Source organism: Durotheca rogersii (assembly GCF_024521655.1).
Source record: "Durotheca rogersii strain YMJ 92031201 chromosome Unknown GGS23scaffold_10, whole genome shotgun sequence".
NCBI classification, from domain to species: Eukaryota; Fungi; Ascomycota; class Sordariomycetes; order Xylariales; family Xylariaceae; genus Durotheca; species Durotheca rogersii.
In genome coordinates, this window is record NW_026251241.1 from 203,933 (window position 1) to 222,384 (window position 18,452).

General features: G+C 56.9%; 4 protein-coding genes across 4 annotated transcripts; 3 read left to right on the plus strand and 1 right to left on the minus strand.

Annotated features, from left to right (window-relative positions):
• The first annotated feature begins 1,439 nt into the window (after window positions 1-1,439).
• On the plus strand, window positions 1,440-3,672 carry GGS23DRAFT_567852 (uncharacterized protein). Its single transcript, XM_051516366.1, has 3 exons — window positions 1,440-1,901; window positions 1,954-3,009; window positions 3,116-3,672. The coding sequence occupies exons 1-3, from the start codon at window positions 1,518-1,520 to the stop codon at window positions 3,179-3,181; spliced, it is 1,506 nt and encodes a 501-aa protein (XP_051371734.1). The 5' UTR covers window positions 1,440-1,517; the 3' UTR covers window positions 3,182-3,672.
• A 2-nt stretch (window positions 3,673-3,674) lies between these two features.
• Window positions 3,675-5,078, plus strand: GGS23DRAFT_49039 (uncharacterized protein). The gene is made up of 2 exons (XM_051514390.1): window positions 3,675-4,878; window positions 4,936-5,078. Exon 1 carries the CDS (start codon window positions 3,935-3,937, stop codon window positions 4,562-4,564), a length of 630 nt encoding a protein of 209 aa, XP_051371735.1. The 5' UTR covers window positions 3,675-3,934; the 3' UTR covers window positions 4,565-4,878; window positions 4,936-5,078.
• GGS23DRAFT_609445 (putative 3-oxoacyl-synthase) lies at window positions 5,079-10,686 on the minus strand. The gene has a single exon (XM_051520270.1). It carries the CDS (start codon window positions 10,302-10,304, stop codon window positions 5,535-5,537), a length of 4,770 nt encoding a protein of 1,589 aa, XP_051371736.1. The 5' UTR covers window positions 10,305-10,686; the 3' UTR covers window positions 5,079-5,534.
• Window positions 10,687-11,013: 327 nt separating this feature from the next.
• On the plus strand, window positions 11,014-17,636 carry GGS23DRAFT_49052 (fatty acid synthase beta subunit). The gene is made up of 2 exons (XM_051514393.1): window positions 11,014-16,340; window positions 16,410-17,636. The coding sequence occupies exons 1-2, from the start codon at window positions 11,105-11,107 to the stop codon at window positions 17,456-17,458; spliced, it is 6,285 nt and encodes a 2,094-aa protein (XP_051371737.1). The 5' UTR covers window positions 11,014-11,104; the 3' UTR covers window positions 17,459-17,636.
• Window positions 17,637-18,452: the final 816 nt, after the last annotated feature.

Sequence of the window (18,452 nt, forward strand, 5' to 3'; positions counted from 1 at the left end):
AGTGGAGTCCGGTTTGCCGCACCAATTATCCTCATCGCACCGCATCCCGGCGCGAGTCCTCATCCCCGCATCGTCCCCGTCATTTGGTGAAGCGAAGCCCACAAGTAGCGCGCCCTCGCTGCGGTGCGTGCCATATAAGTGACTTCAGCTCGCGGCCTCGGCGGGCGCATTTTCCTGGTGGTGGTGCTAGGTACAATACGGCAATACCTGCCTAGCTCTGGAGGCTGTCCCGACGCTGCGCAGGCTGCCATCGCATACCACCGAGTACATGGGTCAGCGAATGTACCCATGCTTAGACGCCGAAAGAATCGCGGATTCAGGGTCCATCGTGTCGATTACCCGGGTCAGCCTGGCTTACCCTGGAATTTTTTTTTTTTAAACCAGGAACGACGAACGGCACGCATGCGCCTCGTTCGAGGACCTAGGCCATCCAGGGGTAGTAAGCCGGGCGCATGTCGACTCGATGGGCTTACCTCTCCTGTAGCCCCGCGAATGGGAGGCTCCCTATAGATGAGTCTGACAGTGCCGAATTTCAATCTCGCATAGCATGACACGACATGTTATTTTTCAGGCCGGGGAGTCTTCTTTCTCTTCGCCCGTGAGGCTTAGGTCCGCTGCTGCCGCCAAGCTTGCACGTTGCGTCCTGCTACCTTACTGCTATACCGTCTGATGCCTAATAGGGGCTAAACTGAGCTGGGACTCGGTTATCTGAGGTATAATACTTAGACAATAATTGGCGGCTCTCGAGGGTGTGTAGCAATGTGAGTACGTGGCAATGAAGAATCTAGCTGCCTTTATCAGTCACCGCTTAGCTCTCGCGCTGCCCGGCAACTCTATCGGTGCCTCTCAGAAGTCACCTCGTCCCACTACCTCGATCATGGTTTCTAGTCCTATTGTAGTATGTCGAGGACTAATACCTAGTAGACTCTAGCTATCGCGGCAACGGAGTCAGTAAGGAACGAACCCCTTTTTCTCGTCTTGAATATCTACTTAGCTAGACATAAAGCCTAAGATAACTAACAAGCGGGCAGTTATACCTGCCTAGGTACCTCCTCGATGCAATCCTCATCTACCTGCCTATATGCTTCTGAAATAGGTAGTCTAGTGTGCGAATGCATGGGTAACTTAATGCCTAACTAGCTAAGGTAACCGACGTTCTTTAGCCGCTAGGTACCTATTTTCGTCCGCCATGTTCCGCTGGAATTTGCTACTGGCGCACCAATAGCACCCGAATTTTGGCGGCATTAGAGGGCCACTCTTGGTAGCACGTGGAGTAATATCGATATTCGTGTTTCTTGACATCCATGCTTGTACATAATGATACCCTACGCACCCATTCTGTGATCATATACGATATGTACCTATAGCGGTTAAGACAATCGCGTAGGTATCCATCGCCAACCTATGCTCCTGCTTACCTAAGAACGGGGGAAGCCAGTAAGCAATTTCTGCCGGCCTGTAAACATCCCAAAGCGAACGACAGCGCAACTACCGACAACAGCAAACCCCTTCCTCTCATGCCCGCTTTGGCATATCCGACTACTCGGCATCTTCAATCTTGTGTATATCTGCCTGAATTAGCTAGACCCTATTTCCTGCTATTTTTAGGTCCCTTGCGAGAAAGAAAAACAAACAAAATGAATAGTGATGTTGAATTGAAGAACGGCACCAGCTATCTGGCTCGGCTCGATAGCTTCCGTCAGTTTGACAAGGAGCGAGAGGAGCTGGTTAAAGATCTCGTCGTCAGATACGAGGAGCTGCAGAAACGCTTCGAGAACAAGTGCGAGGAGTGCAATGGTGAAATCGAGGCACGCACCCGTTACCAGGCCGAAGCCGAGGCCGCCAATAAGAAACTAAAGGGCATCCGACAGAACGCGGTAAACGAGACCTTCTCAAGAAAGGTTGGGCCACCTGGGCATCGCGTGATGTGATTATGGTGCTGAGGCCGTGTAGGATGCTGGCTCCTTTGTATATGTTGTGATCAACGGCGACAGCGCCGTGTTCCGCGAAGGCTACATTACGAAGGGCGAAGAAGGCGGCGTGATGGCTGCTAAACAACTACACGTCGACGTAAAGAACCACGTTGAAGGCATCTACCCTGATGCTGACGTGGGTGCTTGGCACATAATTGTCCAGGTTGCTCTGAATCTCGAGGGCCTCTCCCGGAAACTTCACAGCGCCGAGCTGGCGAGAAGCACGACGGAACTGCCCGCTTTCGCCCGAGGGTTTAGCCGCTCCCAGGGGCTCTTCTCCTTCGTTGACATCGGCCACGGCAAGGATATGGCCGACTTTAAAGTCCACGAGACGGTGCGCGCCATGGTTGACAACCTGCAGTGTAAGCACATCCTCTTCAGCCCCTGTCACGACAAGGCCTACCTCACCAAGCTCCAGCAAGAGGCTTCGCCGCCAACCCGACTTATGCTGCTAGAAACCACCCCCTTACCGCCAGAGTTCCAGGAGCTCGGTCTTCGGCGGGCCAAATTCCCCCAAGTTTTCCGCTCCGAACCCCTTCCCGACAGCCCACTCGCCGTCGCGCCGTCCATATCCCCATCCCGGCCGGTCAAATTCCTCCCAGCCTCGTTGTTCGGCGCGCCGGCGCCGACGAGGGAAGCCAGCGTCTCGGCCAGCCTGCCGACGCGGCCGGCCCGGCGGCCCAAGGACAGGTACTACCTGGTGAACGCGGCGGGCGAGCGGGTGGACGAGCCGTCCCGGTTCGACCCGCAGGCGGAGCGGCGCTTCCGCGAGCGCGGGGAGAGGGAGGGCCGGGGGGCCTGCAACCGGTTCCACCTGACCGGGGTCTGCGAGGAGCGGTCGTGCACGTACTACCACGGGCCGTACCTGGACGACGCGAGCGGCAAGGCGATCCTGAAGTCGATGGCCCGCGCGGCGCCCTGCTACCACAGGAACGCGTGCAAGACGCCCGAGTGCTACTGGGGCCACCACTGCAAGGCGGGCAAGCAATGCACGCGTCCGAACTGCAAGTTCGCTGACACCCACGGGATGGATTTGGTAAGCCGCGCTCCCGTCGTCTCCCTTCTTCTGCTTTCCACGTCTCCTTGTCCTCCCCGCCCCTCCTCCACCCGCGCGCGTCCAAACTGCGCTGACACCGAAGCAGACGCCGGTCGAGAGGGTGTACGAAGATGGCACCCGCGAGAAGGTGCCGGTCGAGAAAGCGGGATAAACGAAGCCGAAGAGAGAGAGGGGAACGGGAAATAGTGGGTTGCGGAAGTAGGCACTTGGGGTTTAGGGGGAGAGGGCTTTATTACGTGGTTTTGATGGGAACAGTTGGGAACAGTCTTGTCAGCTTTTGGTTATTTGTCTCGTCGCTCTATTATGAACGTGGTAGGTATCAAACACGGAGTTCCCGTAAGTTAGGAGGTACCTAGCAGGTAGGTAAGGAGGTATACTACGCGTCGACGAACAACCTGTTACCGGCTTGACCTCCTCCCCCTTCTGAAATGTAACCAGCTGCTAGAGGCGCTACCTTGGTTACTTACGGCCGGCCATGTATCTAAGGTAGGAGGTACCTATATGCTTGATACCTACCTATCGCACTTCTATTGAGTTACCGGGTTATCGATTTCCCTCGCAGCTACCTAGGTTACTAACCCGCGTGCTGTGATTACATAACGCAACGGACATGACTGGGAACTTTGGCCGCCTGGAAACCTTGCCTATTGAATATACCTACCGATTGAATAATATTACATTATAGGTGCCTACCTAATACCTGGGTATATTCTAGCCGTGCGCTGCCGGACTAACCGGACCCGTGGCCCAGCCAGGTTTGCAAGAGGATTGAAATATCGGACGTTTCTGAGGACCCGTCTGCTCGATTGAACCCTGCCGAGGCTCCCAACCAAATCCAACGAGACAGCCGAAGCCTGGCCGAGTCGCGAACCCGAACCCCCAACTGCCCATTCCCTCCTCCCCCATGGCGTCCCCCCAGGAGACGGGGGAATTCCTCGGCTACGTCGGCAACGTCGCCTGCTACCGGTGCAAGCTGCGGGGAAACGGCATCACCGACACCAACTCGAACTGGCGGCTGTGGAACGCCGACATGAAGGTCTACCGGGCCGCGAAGCCGCCCCGCAGCCTGGTCTCTGCGGACGACGGCGGCAGCGACGAGGTGTTCGCGTCCAAGGACGAGGAGCTGCTGACGCGCATGGACCGCGCGCGCAAGGCCATAATGTGGTTCACTGTGGCCGAGAATCTGCGCGAGGAGCACCTGCTCGACATGGGCGGCACCGACAAGACTGCCGAGGACGTCATGCGCCGGCTCTGGGAGCGGGTCGCCCCCCCGGGCACACCGTACCAGCCGCTGGAGAAGGTCCAGATCACCGATAAGATGCGCGAGGACATGCGCCGGTTCGAAGAGAGACGCGCCGCGCGCGATCAGGAGATGCGCGAGGAGGAGGCGGCCCAGGACGAGGCGCACGCGAAGGTGGCCACCACGATCGCCGCCACGGCCGCCGCGCTGCCCGAGGCCAGACCGGCGATGAAGAGCAGCGGCGGCAGTAACAAGAAGAGCAAGAACAAGAAGAAGAAGAAGTCCAAGAAATGAACAACCCCAAACACTGAGGAGGCGCGATATCCCGGCTGGCCGACCTAGCCGGCTCCCCTTCCCAAGGCGTAGTAACAAGAGCCTTGCGCGAAGCGGAGAAGAGCGGCAGTGGACTCCCCCGCAACCTGAGCGAGCATGTACAAGTGCCGATGCCCCTGTGCGGCAATGAGAGAGCTGGCCCGTTGACGGACGCACTATGCGCAGCTCCCCTGGCGGGGTCGAGTCGAAATGTGCTTGAGGAGTTGGGGTCTGCTATTTGGTTGGATTAGTCTGGCTGGTCTGCCTGCGGGCGCCCTCGGCGTTGGTAGCACTACGTACCCGCCCCCAGCCCCCAGCATGCTCGTTTACCTAGCAAGTCCTGATATTATCAGAGGTTGCGCTCTTGAGCATGTTTAAGTGGCAGGGCGTTTGTAGGTCCCCCATCTGGTGGTACTACTCGACGAAGAACACGACGATAATGCGCACCTGCGACCAGCTTGGTTGGAACGATGTGGTGGGACACGAAGCTCGCATTCGCGTGGTAGTATGGTAGGCGCTTCGTGTGAGCCATACGACTTTTAATCTGGTACCAGTGCTTTTGTGGCTGTGGTTAATCACATCTGTCGTATCGCGCGATATGCTGGCTTCCCTTCTGGCAGTTTTCACCGGATGCACAAGTATCACACATACAGGGTCTCTAAGACACCCCCAGCTCTTAAATCGTGAGATATCATTTCATAAGTGATATTGTGAGTTATATTGGGATTTCAATTACGCGCCCGAAAGTCTCACCGGGTAAGAAAGATTCCTCCGCTCCTCCGTGTCCGCGAGTCATGGCATCGCTGGGCTTACCCAGTCTCTCTTATAACCAACGCTTCCGTGCGGATTACATAATATATGTTCGTGAAGTGAAAAATAAAGCGAGAGACGTTCGTAAAAGCGCATGGAGAAAAAGAGAGAGAAAAGGAAATCCGCCGCAGTGTCTTCCCCATCATCCAAATCTCGCAGTTGCATCAACCAAAGCCTCGACTTGGCGCTCTTTAGGGTATGGCGGATCGTCCTTCAGTACTACCATGTGGCTACCGTAAAACGTGTTCTGGAAGTGCTGCTTCGCTCGGAAATAGCGCCGCTGGCGGCGGCGACAGTACTCGGCGTAGCGCTGCTCATCGACTGTCGCGAATAGGAACCGGGGGTGGACGCCGAGGGCCTGGGCGCCCTTCTGGCCGAAGCCGAAGCTCGTGACGGTGAAGGCGCGCACGTCGCCGACGGCGATGGTGCGCCCGGGGAACGCGAGGTGCTCCCAGGGCTCGAGCGCGGCGTCGATGTCGTCCGCGTTGCGGTTGCCCGGCACGGCGCCCGCGTCGAGGATCTGGCAGCACCCGTTGAGCATCCACGCCGCCGCCGCGCCCTTGGGGTGCCCCGTCAGGTACTTCTGGCACACCGCGAGCGCCGCGTTGCCCGGCGTCCGCCCGAGCCGCGCCAGTTGCCGGTGCAGCACTTCCACCTCGTTCTTCTCGTTGAGCACCGTCGACGTCCCGTGCAGCGACGCCACGCCGATGTCGTCGGCCGTCAGGCCCCAGACTGCGAGCGCGCCGCGCAGCGGCGAGATGCGCGCGTCGTGCGTCCAGAACCCGTTGCCGAACCGCCGCCGCGCCTCCCTCTCCTCGCGCCGCGAGGCGAGCTCGGCCTCCTCGTCTAGGGAACCGGAGGGACTAGGCTCAGGCGCATCCGGGGCAGAGAGCAGCTCTCGATGCTCGCGGATCGACGCCAGGGCGCGCTCGAGCAGGCGCCGGCGGTAGCCGATGTCGAGCAGCGGCGACGGCCCGCGCGCGGCCGACGGGTCCTCGCGCACGTTGACCATGATGCCCTTGCCGGGCGCGGGGACGGAGCGGCCGACGCCGTCGCTAGCGGTCTGGACGTGGGCGACGACGGCGCGGACGGGGAGCCCGAGCTCGAGCGCGGTCTGCGCGCTCGCGAGCAGCTGCATGCCGCAGCCCTCGGCCTCGACGAAGCCGCAGCGCGACGCCGCGCACGGGCGGGAGGTCTCGGCGGGGGCGCGGCCGCGGCCCCGGACGTCGGCCGCGCTGTCGGCGGTGGCGCGCATGCGCGCGAACTCGGCTGATGTGTCCTGGGTCATGTCGTCGTACCCGCCGACGAGGCAGACGCGGGCGGCTCCGGACGCGATCAGGTCGTAGCCCTGGTTGAGGGACTCGAGGGCAGTGGCGCAAGCGCCGACGGGCGTGCGGGTTGGGCCGGCGGCGCCCATGAGGAGCATGTTGAGCCAGGCGCCGGTCGTGTTGACGAACACCTCGGCGAGGATGTCGCTCTGCACCGGCCGGTCGAGGTAGCGCTGGCGGTAGAGCTTCTGCAGGGACCGGCCGCCGCCGAGGCCGGACCCGACGCAGTTGGCCAGCTCGGACGGGTGCATCCCGCCATAGAGCTCGTAGACGTCGGGGATGCCGGCGGACAGGAACGTCTCGGCCGCGCACACGAGCGCCATCTGCGTGCACCGGTCGACGCTCTCGCACAGGTCCGCCGGCAGCCCGTACGCCGTCGGGTCCCAGCCCGTCGGGAGCTGCCCGCCGACGATGCGGTCGAACGCCCGCGCCTTGGGCACCAGGACCGTGGCGCCCCGGCGCAGCCGCACCGAGTACTGGTCGCTCCCCGCGACCGGCCTCACGTCGACCTTGTCCCCGTGCTCGCGCGCGAACTCCGTCGCCGTGTCTAGCGACGCCGTGAACGGCTCCAGGTCGTGCTGGACGACGACCTCCTGCAGGAACTGCTGGCTCTCCCGGTCCGGGTGGTCCAGCGGGCTCGGCTCGATCAGCCGGAGCCCCGCGTGCGCCAGGATCTTCTTTTCGTACTTCGCCTTCACCTCGACCCCGTGGATGGGCGCGCCGGTCTCTACGTCAATCCACGCGGCACCAGCGGCGCCTCTCGGTGAGGAGGTGCCTGCCGGCTTCGGATTGTGCTTGATGAGCCCGGTCATCCAGGCCAGCTCGATGCATCCCTGGACCGAGAGCTCCCCGTTGAGTTCCATCTCCCATCTCGTCCTCGAGTTGCCCCACGGCCCGATCTCGGCGAAGCCTACGACCACTACGACCGATTCCAAGTCCACCATGCCGTCAAGTTGGGCGTTCAGGGGCTTTATCTCGGTAGCGTACTCTGGAAGCTTAGGGAAGCCCAGATCTAAGTCTTCCATAGGCGATATCGGTGGCGTTGAATTTGGTGGGGGAGTTGGAGCGAGAATCCCTCGAATAATGCCCTCGTCAAGTGCTTCCTCGTCGGAAATAGCTCGTCTGATCTCATCGCTCTGACGAATTTCGGTCCGTATCTGCGCTACGAATTCGGCTAAGCCGGGATCGCTGCCCATGCCTCCGCTCAGGTCCGCCAGGAGGCATTCTGTCTGGCAAACGGACACCACGCGGCCAGACATGAGTGCGGCCAGATGTCGGGCCATCTCTTCGGTGGAGAAAGTCATGATACCGCGCTTAGCGATCTCGTCCGCGATGGCGTCGTTGGCCGCCATTAAGCCGGTGCCCCGAGTCCAGCCGATAACGACGCCGCACAGGCACAAGTAGTCGCTCCAGCTCTCTGAAAACCACTTGTTGTGGAGCGCCGTGAGGCCGAGCTTGGACTCGGAGTACAAGCCGTCGCCGCCGAACGCGCCGTGGTTGGGGGACAGCGGCAGCAGGACCTGCGCGGGCCGGGTGCGGGACCCCCGCCCCTGCTTAGCCGCCTTAACGGCGCCTAGGATGCGCAGGACGTTGGTCAGCATGGCGCGGTGCGCGAGCTCCGACCGCGAGTCGATCGCATCAATCTCGCGGCCCTTCTCGGGCACCGCCGCGAACGGCACCACGAAGTCCAGGTCCCACCCCAGGCCCTTCGCCGGGTCGTAAACGTGGGCCACCAACCGCTCTACATCCTGCTGGCTGCCCTGGTTGCACGGCACGACCACGAGCCGTGACCCGCGCGCTCCGTGCCGCGCGAACACCTCCTGGTAGATGGGCCCGGCGTCACGCATCGCTCTGCTGGTCGTCACGAGCACCCTCGCGCCGCCCCGGAGGAGCAACTCCAGGAGGGCGATGCCTATCGAATTCGGGCCGGCGCCGGTTAGGAGGACATTTTTCTCGGCAAAAGTAGTCGGCGTGATGGCACTCTCGAGCCCCATGTAGGCCGTCAAGCACGGATCGGGCTTCCACGCTGCTTGCCCTCTCCTCAGTATGCGGGGAGATCCGGGGTTGCCAAGCTTCTGACTGAGACTTTGATGGCTTGAGGCTATCTGAGTGGGTTCGAGTAACAGAATTGGATGGGCCTCCTGGGCCGCTCCGGACAGTGGTATGATCACCGGGCTTGATGTTTGCGTGCTCGGGGAATAACTGCCCTCCTCGCTAAAATTGTCACTTCCGAGGCCTTCGAGCAGCTTTTTAACGGATTCCCTCGAATCGTTACCGGATGACGAAATTCTGCTTAGAAGATATTGTCGGGTTCTCTCGAGCCTGCCACTCATCCTACCTCTCAGGCTAGCAATAACTGCCTCGAGGTTCCGCGGGCTCGTATTTGACCCGATGAGCTTGTAGTACTCGTCGATGAGGTCGACATGGCCCCAGTTCCAAGAGGATTCATACGATCGTTGGTGGTCGGCGTTGAAGGTCGGCTTGATGCCGTTGCAGAAGTCCTCGCCCAGCTCACTCTCGTACAGATCAATCTTATCCTGGATCTGCGAGAAATTGTCGCTAGTTTGCGACGGTGATGTCGCGGATTCATCGTCGTCGGAAAGGAGAGCGGCGACCTTCTTTCTCAACGTAGAATACTCATCGCGGAGCTGCTGGACTACTTTCAAATCAAGAAGTGTCTGCTTTGGGTCTGCCGCTTCCACGTTCCTTTGCCTCGACAACCCTGCGCTGGTCAAGTACCCTTGGGCGATAGCGTCAAAGAAAGCTTCGGCCTCTTCATTCTTCTTGAGTCGCGCCGCCGGCTGCTGGCCAAGCGCGATCAGAAGAACCGCGTCTTGTCTCCCAGAAGCCAGACGCCATTTGTCCTCCAAGAAAGATCTGGCTGATATCAAATCAAACGATCCGGGCATCTTTGACGATATCATCTTCTCGACGCGGGCTCTCAGGCACTTTCTCATCCTCCCGTCGTACGATTTCTGGATTATCGAAGCCAGTTCTTCCAGGGGTACGTTCTCGACATCGTCGGCCAATGGTCCGAATTCTTCTAACATGTCTCCGACTATCTCGTTCTGTACTATGGATCTACCCCCTGAGACAGCTTTTATGCTGTCTCCCAGTTTGAGATCCGAAGCAGGCCGCTTCAGGCTGCTTGCAACAAGGGCGCTGACTGACTCCAAAGCGGTAATTGGGACGTCTGGTATGGGCAGGTTTCCCTTTGCGGGTGGCACATTTTCGTGGATAGGGGCCTCAAGAGCGATCGGTTCCGTTGCATGTTTCGGATCCGGGCTCTTCTCTAGCTTCGGGCTCTCCTTTCTTTCCAGCTCCACAGGAGGGAGCGTATCATAGCGCAGGTCGTCATAATTGGTGCTGATCGAGAGGAGAGATCGCTTCAATCCGTTGACTGCGTCTGACTCTTGGTTGAATTGGGCCAGGGTTTTGTTCGCCATGTTCAAGAGGGTAGTTGATGGTCCAAACTCAACTAGCTTCTCTACGCCGGCCTTGTCGAAGAGGACACTCTGCGTTTCGGACCACCGCACCGGCATGGCGAACTGATACCTGTTATGAGACGCGTTATACTCTACCATTCATAAATGTTGACTTCGGACCAACTACTTACGCCAGCAGCTCCGTTAGGAGCACATGGGCAAGCTCCTGCTCGTGCTGTCTAAGCGCCATCCCAACAACCGGGAGTTCAAGGTATTCTACACTCTATAGAGGCTCTATGGTGAACAAAAGGGGTGAGCTGTGATGGCCTCTTCATGTGGTGATGCGGAAAACAACGCGAGAAAATATCGATAAATACTTGTTAAGCTAAACCCCTCATTTTGTCTATATTACAGTGTGACAATGTTTTTGATTTTTGCTTTCTGGAAGATTTCAACTCGAGTCCTTGATTACTTTACGTGTAACAATCTCCATGTTATCGATGATCCCGTAAATCCCGCATTCCCTTGTATCTAAAGAGCCTTTGGTAATTCACTGGCTCAGACTCTTCTTAAGAAATTGCATCTCGGTCTTTAAATACTACCGTACCGTACACCTCCTGCAATCCCGCAATCCTTAGCTAGAGATAACATGGCCACCTCTATTAGCCACGATGTAATTACTTCCCGCACTCCGTTCTTCCACAGCCTTACATTGCGCCTGTCACTTTGAAGAATGGCTATTGCCTATTTTTGATATGCACGCCGACCTCTCATTAACACCGACACTCTATTAAACCGAAGGGTGCAGAGGATCATGGCTTGTCTACATTCAAGTCGAGCAACCCGAACTATCTCCCCCCGTTTAAGAAAGCCTTTCAATAATCGACGATTGCCTTATTGCTGGTATCGTAATATATCTAGGTCAAAGTAGCGAGCGCCACGACATAAAACCCGTGATCATGATAGACCTAGACGGATTGGATTCGGGTCCAGAAATCAACACGCCAGAGTTTGAGATGGATTCTCAACGCCAACCGCTCGCGCTCATCAGCAAAACCCTCGAGCATAATTTCATGATACCAGATTTCCTCTATGCGAACGCAGTTCAGCTAAGGGACAGATTCCTAAAAACCCTGACCCAGTCAACTGGGCAAGCCAAAGAAGTCGAAAACCCGTCCTCTACCGTCGAACTTGTCTCCAGATTTCTCGGCTTCATCGTCCGAGAGATAGAGAACGATGTGGACCCTAGCCTTGATAGAGAAGTGCTGGAGTTTACTCTGCGATCATTCGAGCAGGAGTTGTTGCACAACGAGGAAGTCCACGCCTTCGTTGCGAAGCTTTCAGACGAAACCAACAAGCACAAGGTCATTCAGTTATACTATCTAGCTGTTGGAGCTATCAGACGACCAACAGGCTCTCCGGACTCGGCTCTCATGTTCGCGGCGTCGACAGGGGCCGCTCGTGTGTATGCGGTATTTGGGGGGCAGGGGAATACCAAGACATATCTAGACGAGCTAAGGGAGGTGTATAAGACGTACCCATCATTGACAAGACGCTTCCTCGTTCCTGCAGCGCGGTACCTCGAACGCTTGTCGCGCGATGAGAGAGCGTCTCCCGCCTTCATTCATGGCCTCGACATCATGCGTTGGCTTGAACAGCCCGATTCGCAGCCAGATTTTGACTACTTGGTTTCTGCATCGGTGAGCTTTCCTATTATCGGGTTAATGCAGATCCTCCATTATGTAGTTACGGTCTCTGCTCTCCGTACGCATCCTGGTGGCATGAGGGCCTGCCTCTCGGGTGCGACAGGTCACTCGCAGGGCATCATTATTGCTGCTATTATCGCGGCATCAACAAGCTGGGAAAGCTTCGAAATTCAGGGCAAAAATGCGCTCACGATTTTATTTTGGATCGGAGTTCGCAGCCAGGAAGCATATCCACTTCCCTCCATCTCGCCAAGTACGCTCGAGGACTCGATAGCTCACGCAGAAGGCGAGCCAACCGCAGCGCTATCTATCAGAGGCATGTCCCGCGGGACGCTGGAGAAGCATATCGCCAACGTGAACAGAGCCCTTCCCGAAGATCGACAAATACTCGTGGCCTTGGTTAATGGGCCAAACAATTTTGTCATCGTCGGTCCACCTATGGCATTATACGGACTCAACATACAACTTCGGAAGGTCAAGGTAGACGGCGATGTTGATGAGTCCCGCATACCCTTCAGCCAGAGAAAGCTACACATCATTAACAAGTTTCTGCCAATAACCGCGCCTTTTCATAGCCCCTATCTACAACCAGCGACCGCCGCCCTAGAGCAGGATCTCAGAGGGATTAAGATATTTGCTGAGGAGCTTGCTATCCCAGTTTACTCCACATTTAGTGGCCATGATATAAGGGGTGAAGTACAGGGGAAAGCTAACATCGTACCCTCTCTCGTCAAGATGATCTGCAAAGATCCGGTTCATTGGGACAAAGCCGTTGCGATGCCCGATGCAACACACATCCTAGACTTTGGCCCTGGACGGACCGCAGGAGTTTCCGGGCTCACAAGCCGCATCAAAGACGGCACTGGAGTCCGCGTCATCCTCGCCACTAACAGCACGAATCCCACACACCCCGAGATTGTATGCAAGGATGAAATATTTACCCGAGATCCCTCGCGACTAGTGTACGGCACAAACTGGGCCAAGCAGTACGGACCGAAGCTGATCAGGGATTCGACAGGCCGGACGTGTGTAGATACGAGAATGAGTAGACTCCTCGGCCTTCCGCCTGTTCTCGTCGCCGGCATGACACCTACTACCGTACACTGGGATTTCGTGGTGGCAGCAACAAGAGCCAGCTACGAAGCCGAGTTAGCCTGCGGCGGTTATTACGATGCGGATAGTCTAACTGAGGCGATCTCTAAGATTGCGAGATGCATCCCCACGGGCCGTGGGATTGTGCTAAATGTCATCTATGCGAACCCTAAAGGCATAGCTTGGCAAATTCCCCTGATAAGAGATTTGTGCTCGAAAGGGCTGCCGATTAAGGGGCTTACTATTGGAGCTGGCGTTCCGTCGCTCGAGATAGCAAATGGCTATATCAGAACTCTCGGGATCCAACAAATAAGCTTCAAACCGGGATCAACGCAGGCTATCCGGCAGGTGATCAACATTGCTCAAGCTAACCCCGGGTTTCCAGTCATACTTCAGTGGACGGGCGGGCGTGGTGGCGGACATCACTCATGCGAGGATTTCCATGAGCCAATTTTGGGACTGTACAGCAGGATACGGCGCTGCCGTAATATTGTGCTTGTTGCTGGCTCCGGCTTTGGTGGTCCGGATGATACTTACCCCTATTTGAATGGCACCTGGGCTACGAAATTTGGCCGCCCACCCATGCCTTTTGATGGAATTCTTCTTGGAAGCCGTTGTATGGTTGCTAAGGAGGCACACACGTCGAAGGGTGCCAAACAGGCCATCGTGGACGCTAAAGGCCTTGATGGTGAAGAGTGGGAAAAGACGTATCGAAAACCCGCCGGTGGAGGTGGTATCGTCACTGTTCGTTCGGAGATGGGGGAGCCGATTCACAAACTTGCTACTCGCGGCGTCGTATTCTGGGCTGAGATGGATCAGAAAATTTTTAGCCTTCCCAAGGAGAAACGAATTCCGGAATTGAAGAAGAAAGAGACGCGCGATTACATTATGCGGCGGCTAAACGCCGACTTTCAGAAGCCATGGTTCGGTCGTACATCGTCTGGGAAGGCTGTCGACCTTGGTGAGATGGCCTATTCTGAGGTCATCTTCAGGATGGTCGAGCTGATGTTTGTAAAACATCAGAAGAGATGGATCGACAAGTCTCTTGCTCGAGCAACTGGGGACTTTATGCGTTATGTGGAACGACTCCTCTCTGTTTACTCGGTGCCTGGGAGCGACTCAACCACAAAGACTTATGATGATCTAGACGATCCCCTCCCTATGGTCGAAGAGTTCTTCAAGGCGTACCCACTCGCAACCTCACAGCTCATGAATACTCAGGACTGCTTATATTTTCTTGACATCTGCAGAAGACCCGGGCAGAAGCCGGTTCCTTTTATCCCGTGCCTAGACGAGAACTTCGAATTTTGGTTTAAAAAAGATTCCCTGTGGCAGTCCGAGGACCTCGATGCTGTCGTCGACCGGGATGTAGGTAGGGTCTGTATACTCCACGGACCGGTCGCGGCCCAGTATTCGACTTCGACCGAGGAACCGATTAAGGAAATTCTCGACAGTCTACATGTCGGTCATGTACGGATGTTAACGCGCGACTTATACAAGGGAGAGGACAGGAACATACCAGTCATCGAATATTTAGGGAGCGCTATGGTAGAAAATACCCAGCCTGCTCGTCCGGTCTTAGAAGGGGTCTCCATCTCGGAGACGGGCAGTGTTCTCAGATTATTTATCCCAGGAACTACCCTTCCGGATAGGGGCGAGTGGATGCAATTGCTTTCAGGGAGACAGGCTACCTGGCGACAAGCCCTTTTCGCGACGAATATTGTCGTCCAGGGGTATTGTTTCGAAGCGAATCCCCTGCACCGTCTTCTTGCCCCCTTTCGTGGGATGGCGATAGAAATGGCATACCCGGAGGACAAAGCGAGAACCACCGTCACTGTCGAGGAGCCTTTCGGCAACAAACAGCTTCCAACCATCAAGATCGGCCCCATATCCGGCAACACCATCCCCCTATATCTCATCGAACACCGTACCGCCTCGAGGCGGCCGGTGGCACTACAGCTGCTGTTTACCTACCACCCCGAATCAGGATATGCGCCAATTCGTGAGGAGATGAGTTTCCGGAATGAACGCATCAAGGACTTCTACTATAAGATTTGGTTCGGAAAAGACAGGATCACAGCGCCCATGACCATGGTAGACCCTTGTGATATACGGTTCAATGGGAGCACCGTCGCCGTCTCTAGTGCCGCAATTCGGGATTTCGCACGAGCAATCGGTAACACTTCTGAGGCCTATATCGAACGGCAAGGCCGAGACCACCTTGCGCCTATGGACTTCGCAATTGTTGTTGGCTGGAGGGCTCTTCTAGAGCCCCTATTTGATGCTGTCGATGGCGACCTGCTGAAACTCGTCCATCTCTCGAACCGCTTCCGTATGCTCGCTGGGGCGACCCCTTTTAAGAAGGGAGACAACCTGAGTACAACTTCTGAGATTACCGCCATCGTCAATCAAGATTCGGGACAGCTCGTCGAGGTCTGCGGAACTATCTCACGAGACGACGGCACGCCGGTGATGGAAGTCACTTCGCAGTTCCTCTATCGCGGTGTGTCTCCCCCATTCGAGAAGACATTCAAGCGCACGGCCGAGACGCCCTTCAGGCTCCTTCTCAAGAGCGCCAAAGATGTCGCTGTGTTAAAGAGTAAGAAATGGTTCATATGGGAGGGGGCAAATCTACCGTCAGGCCACAATGTTGTATTCAAGCTGCAGACCTCTGTACGGTTCCGAGACAAAGCCGTGTTCTCCCACGTCGAGACATTCGGCACCGTCGAACTAGAGCAGCAAGCTACCAAGGGGCTCGTCCGCGTAGGCACGGTACGCTACGTCGCCGACGGGCCTTCGCATGGTAGTCCCGTCCTCGAGTACCTTCAGAGACACGGCTCTAAGCTCGGTCAGCCGGTCTACTTCGAACGCCCGATTCCAGTACGCAACGACCGCAGTAAAGCTGCCCTGGAGATCGACATACCAGCGTCCAACGAGACGTATGCGCGCGTATCTGGCGACTTCAATCCTGTCCACGTTTCGCGCGCCTTCTCACGGTACGTTAACTTACCGGGAACCATAACGCACGGTATGTACACCAGCGGCGCGGTGCGGAGTCTGGTCGAGGCCTGGGTGACGGATAGCCACGGCAACAGAATGCGAGATTTCTACGTCAAGTTTATTGGAATGGTCCTGCCCGGCGATCGGCTTGAGGTCCAGGTGCATCACGTTGGCATGGTGTCAGGCAGCATGGTGGTGCAGATCGAGGCGACCAAGAAGGACAGGGCGAGGGAGAAGGTCTTGGTCGGGGAGGCCATCGTTGAGCAGCCGACATCTGCCTACGTCTTCACCGGCCAGGGTTCGCAGGAGAAGGGGATGGGGATGGAGCTGTACGAGAAGAGTTCCGTCGCGAGGGGCATTTGGGACCGCGCGGATAAGCATTTCCTTGATACATTTGGTACGCATTCACGATGGTGTGTCGAGGCGACGTCGATCAATTTGGCTAACCTGTTGACATGCAATATAGGCTTCTCTATCCTCGAGATCGTCCGGAACGACCCAAAAGAGCTCACCGTCTACTTTGGTGGCGCGCGAGGAAAGGCGATCCGGCAGAACTACATGGCCATGGCGTGCCAGGGCCTCGAGCTGGGCTCGGACGGTGGCCCCAGGCTCGTGAAGGTCTTCAAGACCATCACGGAATGGACTGGGTCGTACACGTTCCGGTCCCCTACCGGCCTCCTCTCGGCGACCCAATTCACGCAGCCAGCACTGACGCTGATGCAGATGGCAGCGTTCGAGGACCTCCGCGCTCGGGGAGTGATCCAGGAAGACAGCGTCTTCGCCGGGCACTCTCTCGGGGAGTACAGCGCGCTTGCCTCGATTGCCAGGGTGATGCCAGTGGAGACGCTGGTATCGGTGGTCTTCTATCGCGGCCTATGCATGCAAGTGGCGGTAGAGCGGGACGAGCAGGGGGGCTCCAATTACTCGATGTGCGCGGTCGATCCGTCACGGGTGGACGAGCGATTCAGCGAGCAGGCTCTCCAGCACGTCGTTGAGACCATTACCGCCGTAGCCGGCTCGTTCCTCGAGATCGTCAACTATAACGTCCGCAACGTGCAGTATGTCTGCGCTGGCGATCTACGTGGCCTTGACGTGTTAGGCGAGGTCTTGGGCTGCATCCGAGAGCGCAAAGTGGAACTAGGGACGTGGGAGGCGGCCGGAGAACACCACGATGCTCTCGTGACCGTCGTCGAGGAGGCGTGGCGGCGCTCACGAGCCAAACCCGAGCCGCTTAGGCTATCGCGCGGCCGAGCGACGGTGCCGCTCCGGGGCATCGACGTGCCCTTCCACAGCTCGTACCTACGGCCCGGGGTCCAGTCATTCCGCTCCTTTCTGCTCCAGAATCTAAACAAGAACAGCATCGACCCAAACCAACTAGTCCAGAAGTATATCCCCAACCTCACGGCGAAGCCTTTCGAGCTCACGCAAGAATACTTTGAATACGTGTACCAGATGACTCGATCGCCTTTGATCGGCAACGTTCTCCAAGGCTGGAATAAGTACATGCCTGTTTAGACGATAGCGAGGTGGGCACATGAACAGGGGGGGGGGGGTAGTTTAGCGACCCGAGCACATGTTTCCTTGCGTCAACCGAAGAGAATCAGGTATTTTGGCTTGTAGGAGTGGCGATATGTTGGACAATGGAGCAGGTTTCCATTTCCCGGTCCCATCGCCATGCTAAGGAGCGCGCCAAGGCTGAGGTTTAACAACGTAATATGAGCTACCTACATGACGGCAGAACAAATATAGAAGCTCTTCGACATGATATCCAACTGTGTCACTTCGCTTGCATAGCAATACAACGGCGGGGTTTACTAAGTGACTCGAGGTTGTATTAGTTGCCGTTGCGTTTGTAAGACATCTCTCATATCATGGCGCAATTGCGGCCCAGGTGGCTCAGGAACTGTCTGGATCGCAATTCACCCCCACCCCCTCCCAGATCGATATCGTCCGAAATCTTTTCTTCTCTCTTGTTCTGGTTGCATTGGGACCTACCGTACGACCCGCTGCCGGCCGGCCAGACACGTGAGGGCGCAGGGAGTTCACGAGACGAGATGCGCAAGAGAGAGCATGGGTTGATTACTAGCAAGGAGAGTTAATATCCTGCAAGCACTTACGCAAGAGCTCGGCGGAGTTGCTATTTGCGCGCGTATGCGTCGGTTGGCGCATTCGTGATCGGGCACTCCTCGCCGCCACCCTTCTCCCCGGCACGGTGACATTGGCTGCTCTATATTAGTAGGAAACGTGTGTACGCGCAGATATTATAACCGTCCCGGACACACCACCGCGCGTTATACTGCCTTACACTGCAAGAAGCAATATCGTGGCTTAGATCTGTGCTTTATGCTTATATTCCTCCTCTGGCGGGAGGCGTAGCTAAAAATACCCGCAGGCCTGTGGGATCACAGTTGCAACGGCCGACGTGGCTGGCAATTCGACCCAACCCACGCGACTTATAGGCTCAGTTTAGCCGACGAGCCTGAAGCGAGATCACGTTACTCGCCGCTGT

Bases quoted from the DNA above. Each gene is read 5' to 3' on its own strand.
- GGS23DRAFT_49039 (XM_051514390.1), top strand. From the start codon at position 3,935: ATGGCGTCCCCCCAGGAGACGGGGGAATTCCTCGGCTACGTCGGCAAC.
- GGS23DRAFT_609445 (XM_051520270.1), bottom strand. From the start codon at position 10,304: ATGGTAGAGTATAACGCGTCTCATAACAGGTATCAGTTCGCCATGCCG.
- GGS23DRAFT_49052 (XM_051514393.1), top strand. From the start codon at position 11,105: ATGATAGACCTAGACGGATTGGATTCGGGTCCAGAAATCAACACGCCA. The intron at 16,341-16,409 runs GTACGCATTCAC...CATGCAATATAG, and splicing joins GCATTTCCTTGATACATTTG to GCTTCTCTATCCTCGAGATC.
- GGS23DRAFT_567852 (XM_051516366.1), top strand. From the start codon at position 1,518: ATGCCCGCTTTGGCATATCCGACTACTCGGCATCTTCAATCTTGTGTA. The intron at 1,902-1,953 runs GTTGGGCCACCT...GAGGCCGTGTAG, and splicing joins ACGAGACCTTCTCAAGAAAG to GATGCTGGCTCCTTTGTATA. The intron at 3,010-3,115 runs GTAAGCCGCGCT...ACACCGAAGCAG, and splicing joins ACACCCACGGGATGGATTTG to ACGCCGGTCGAGAGGGTGTA.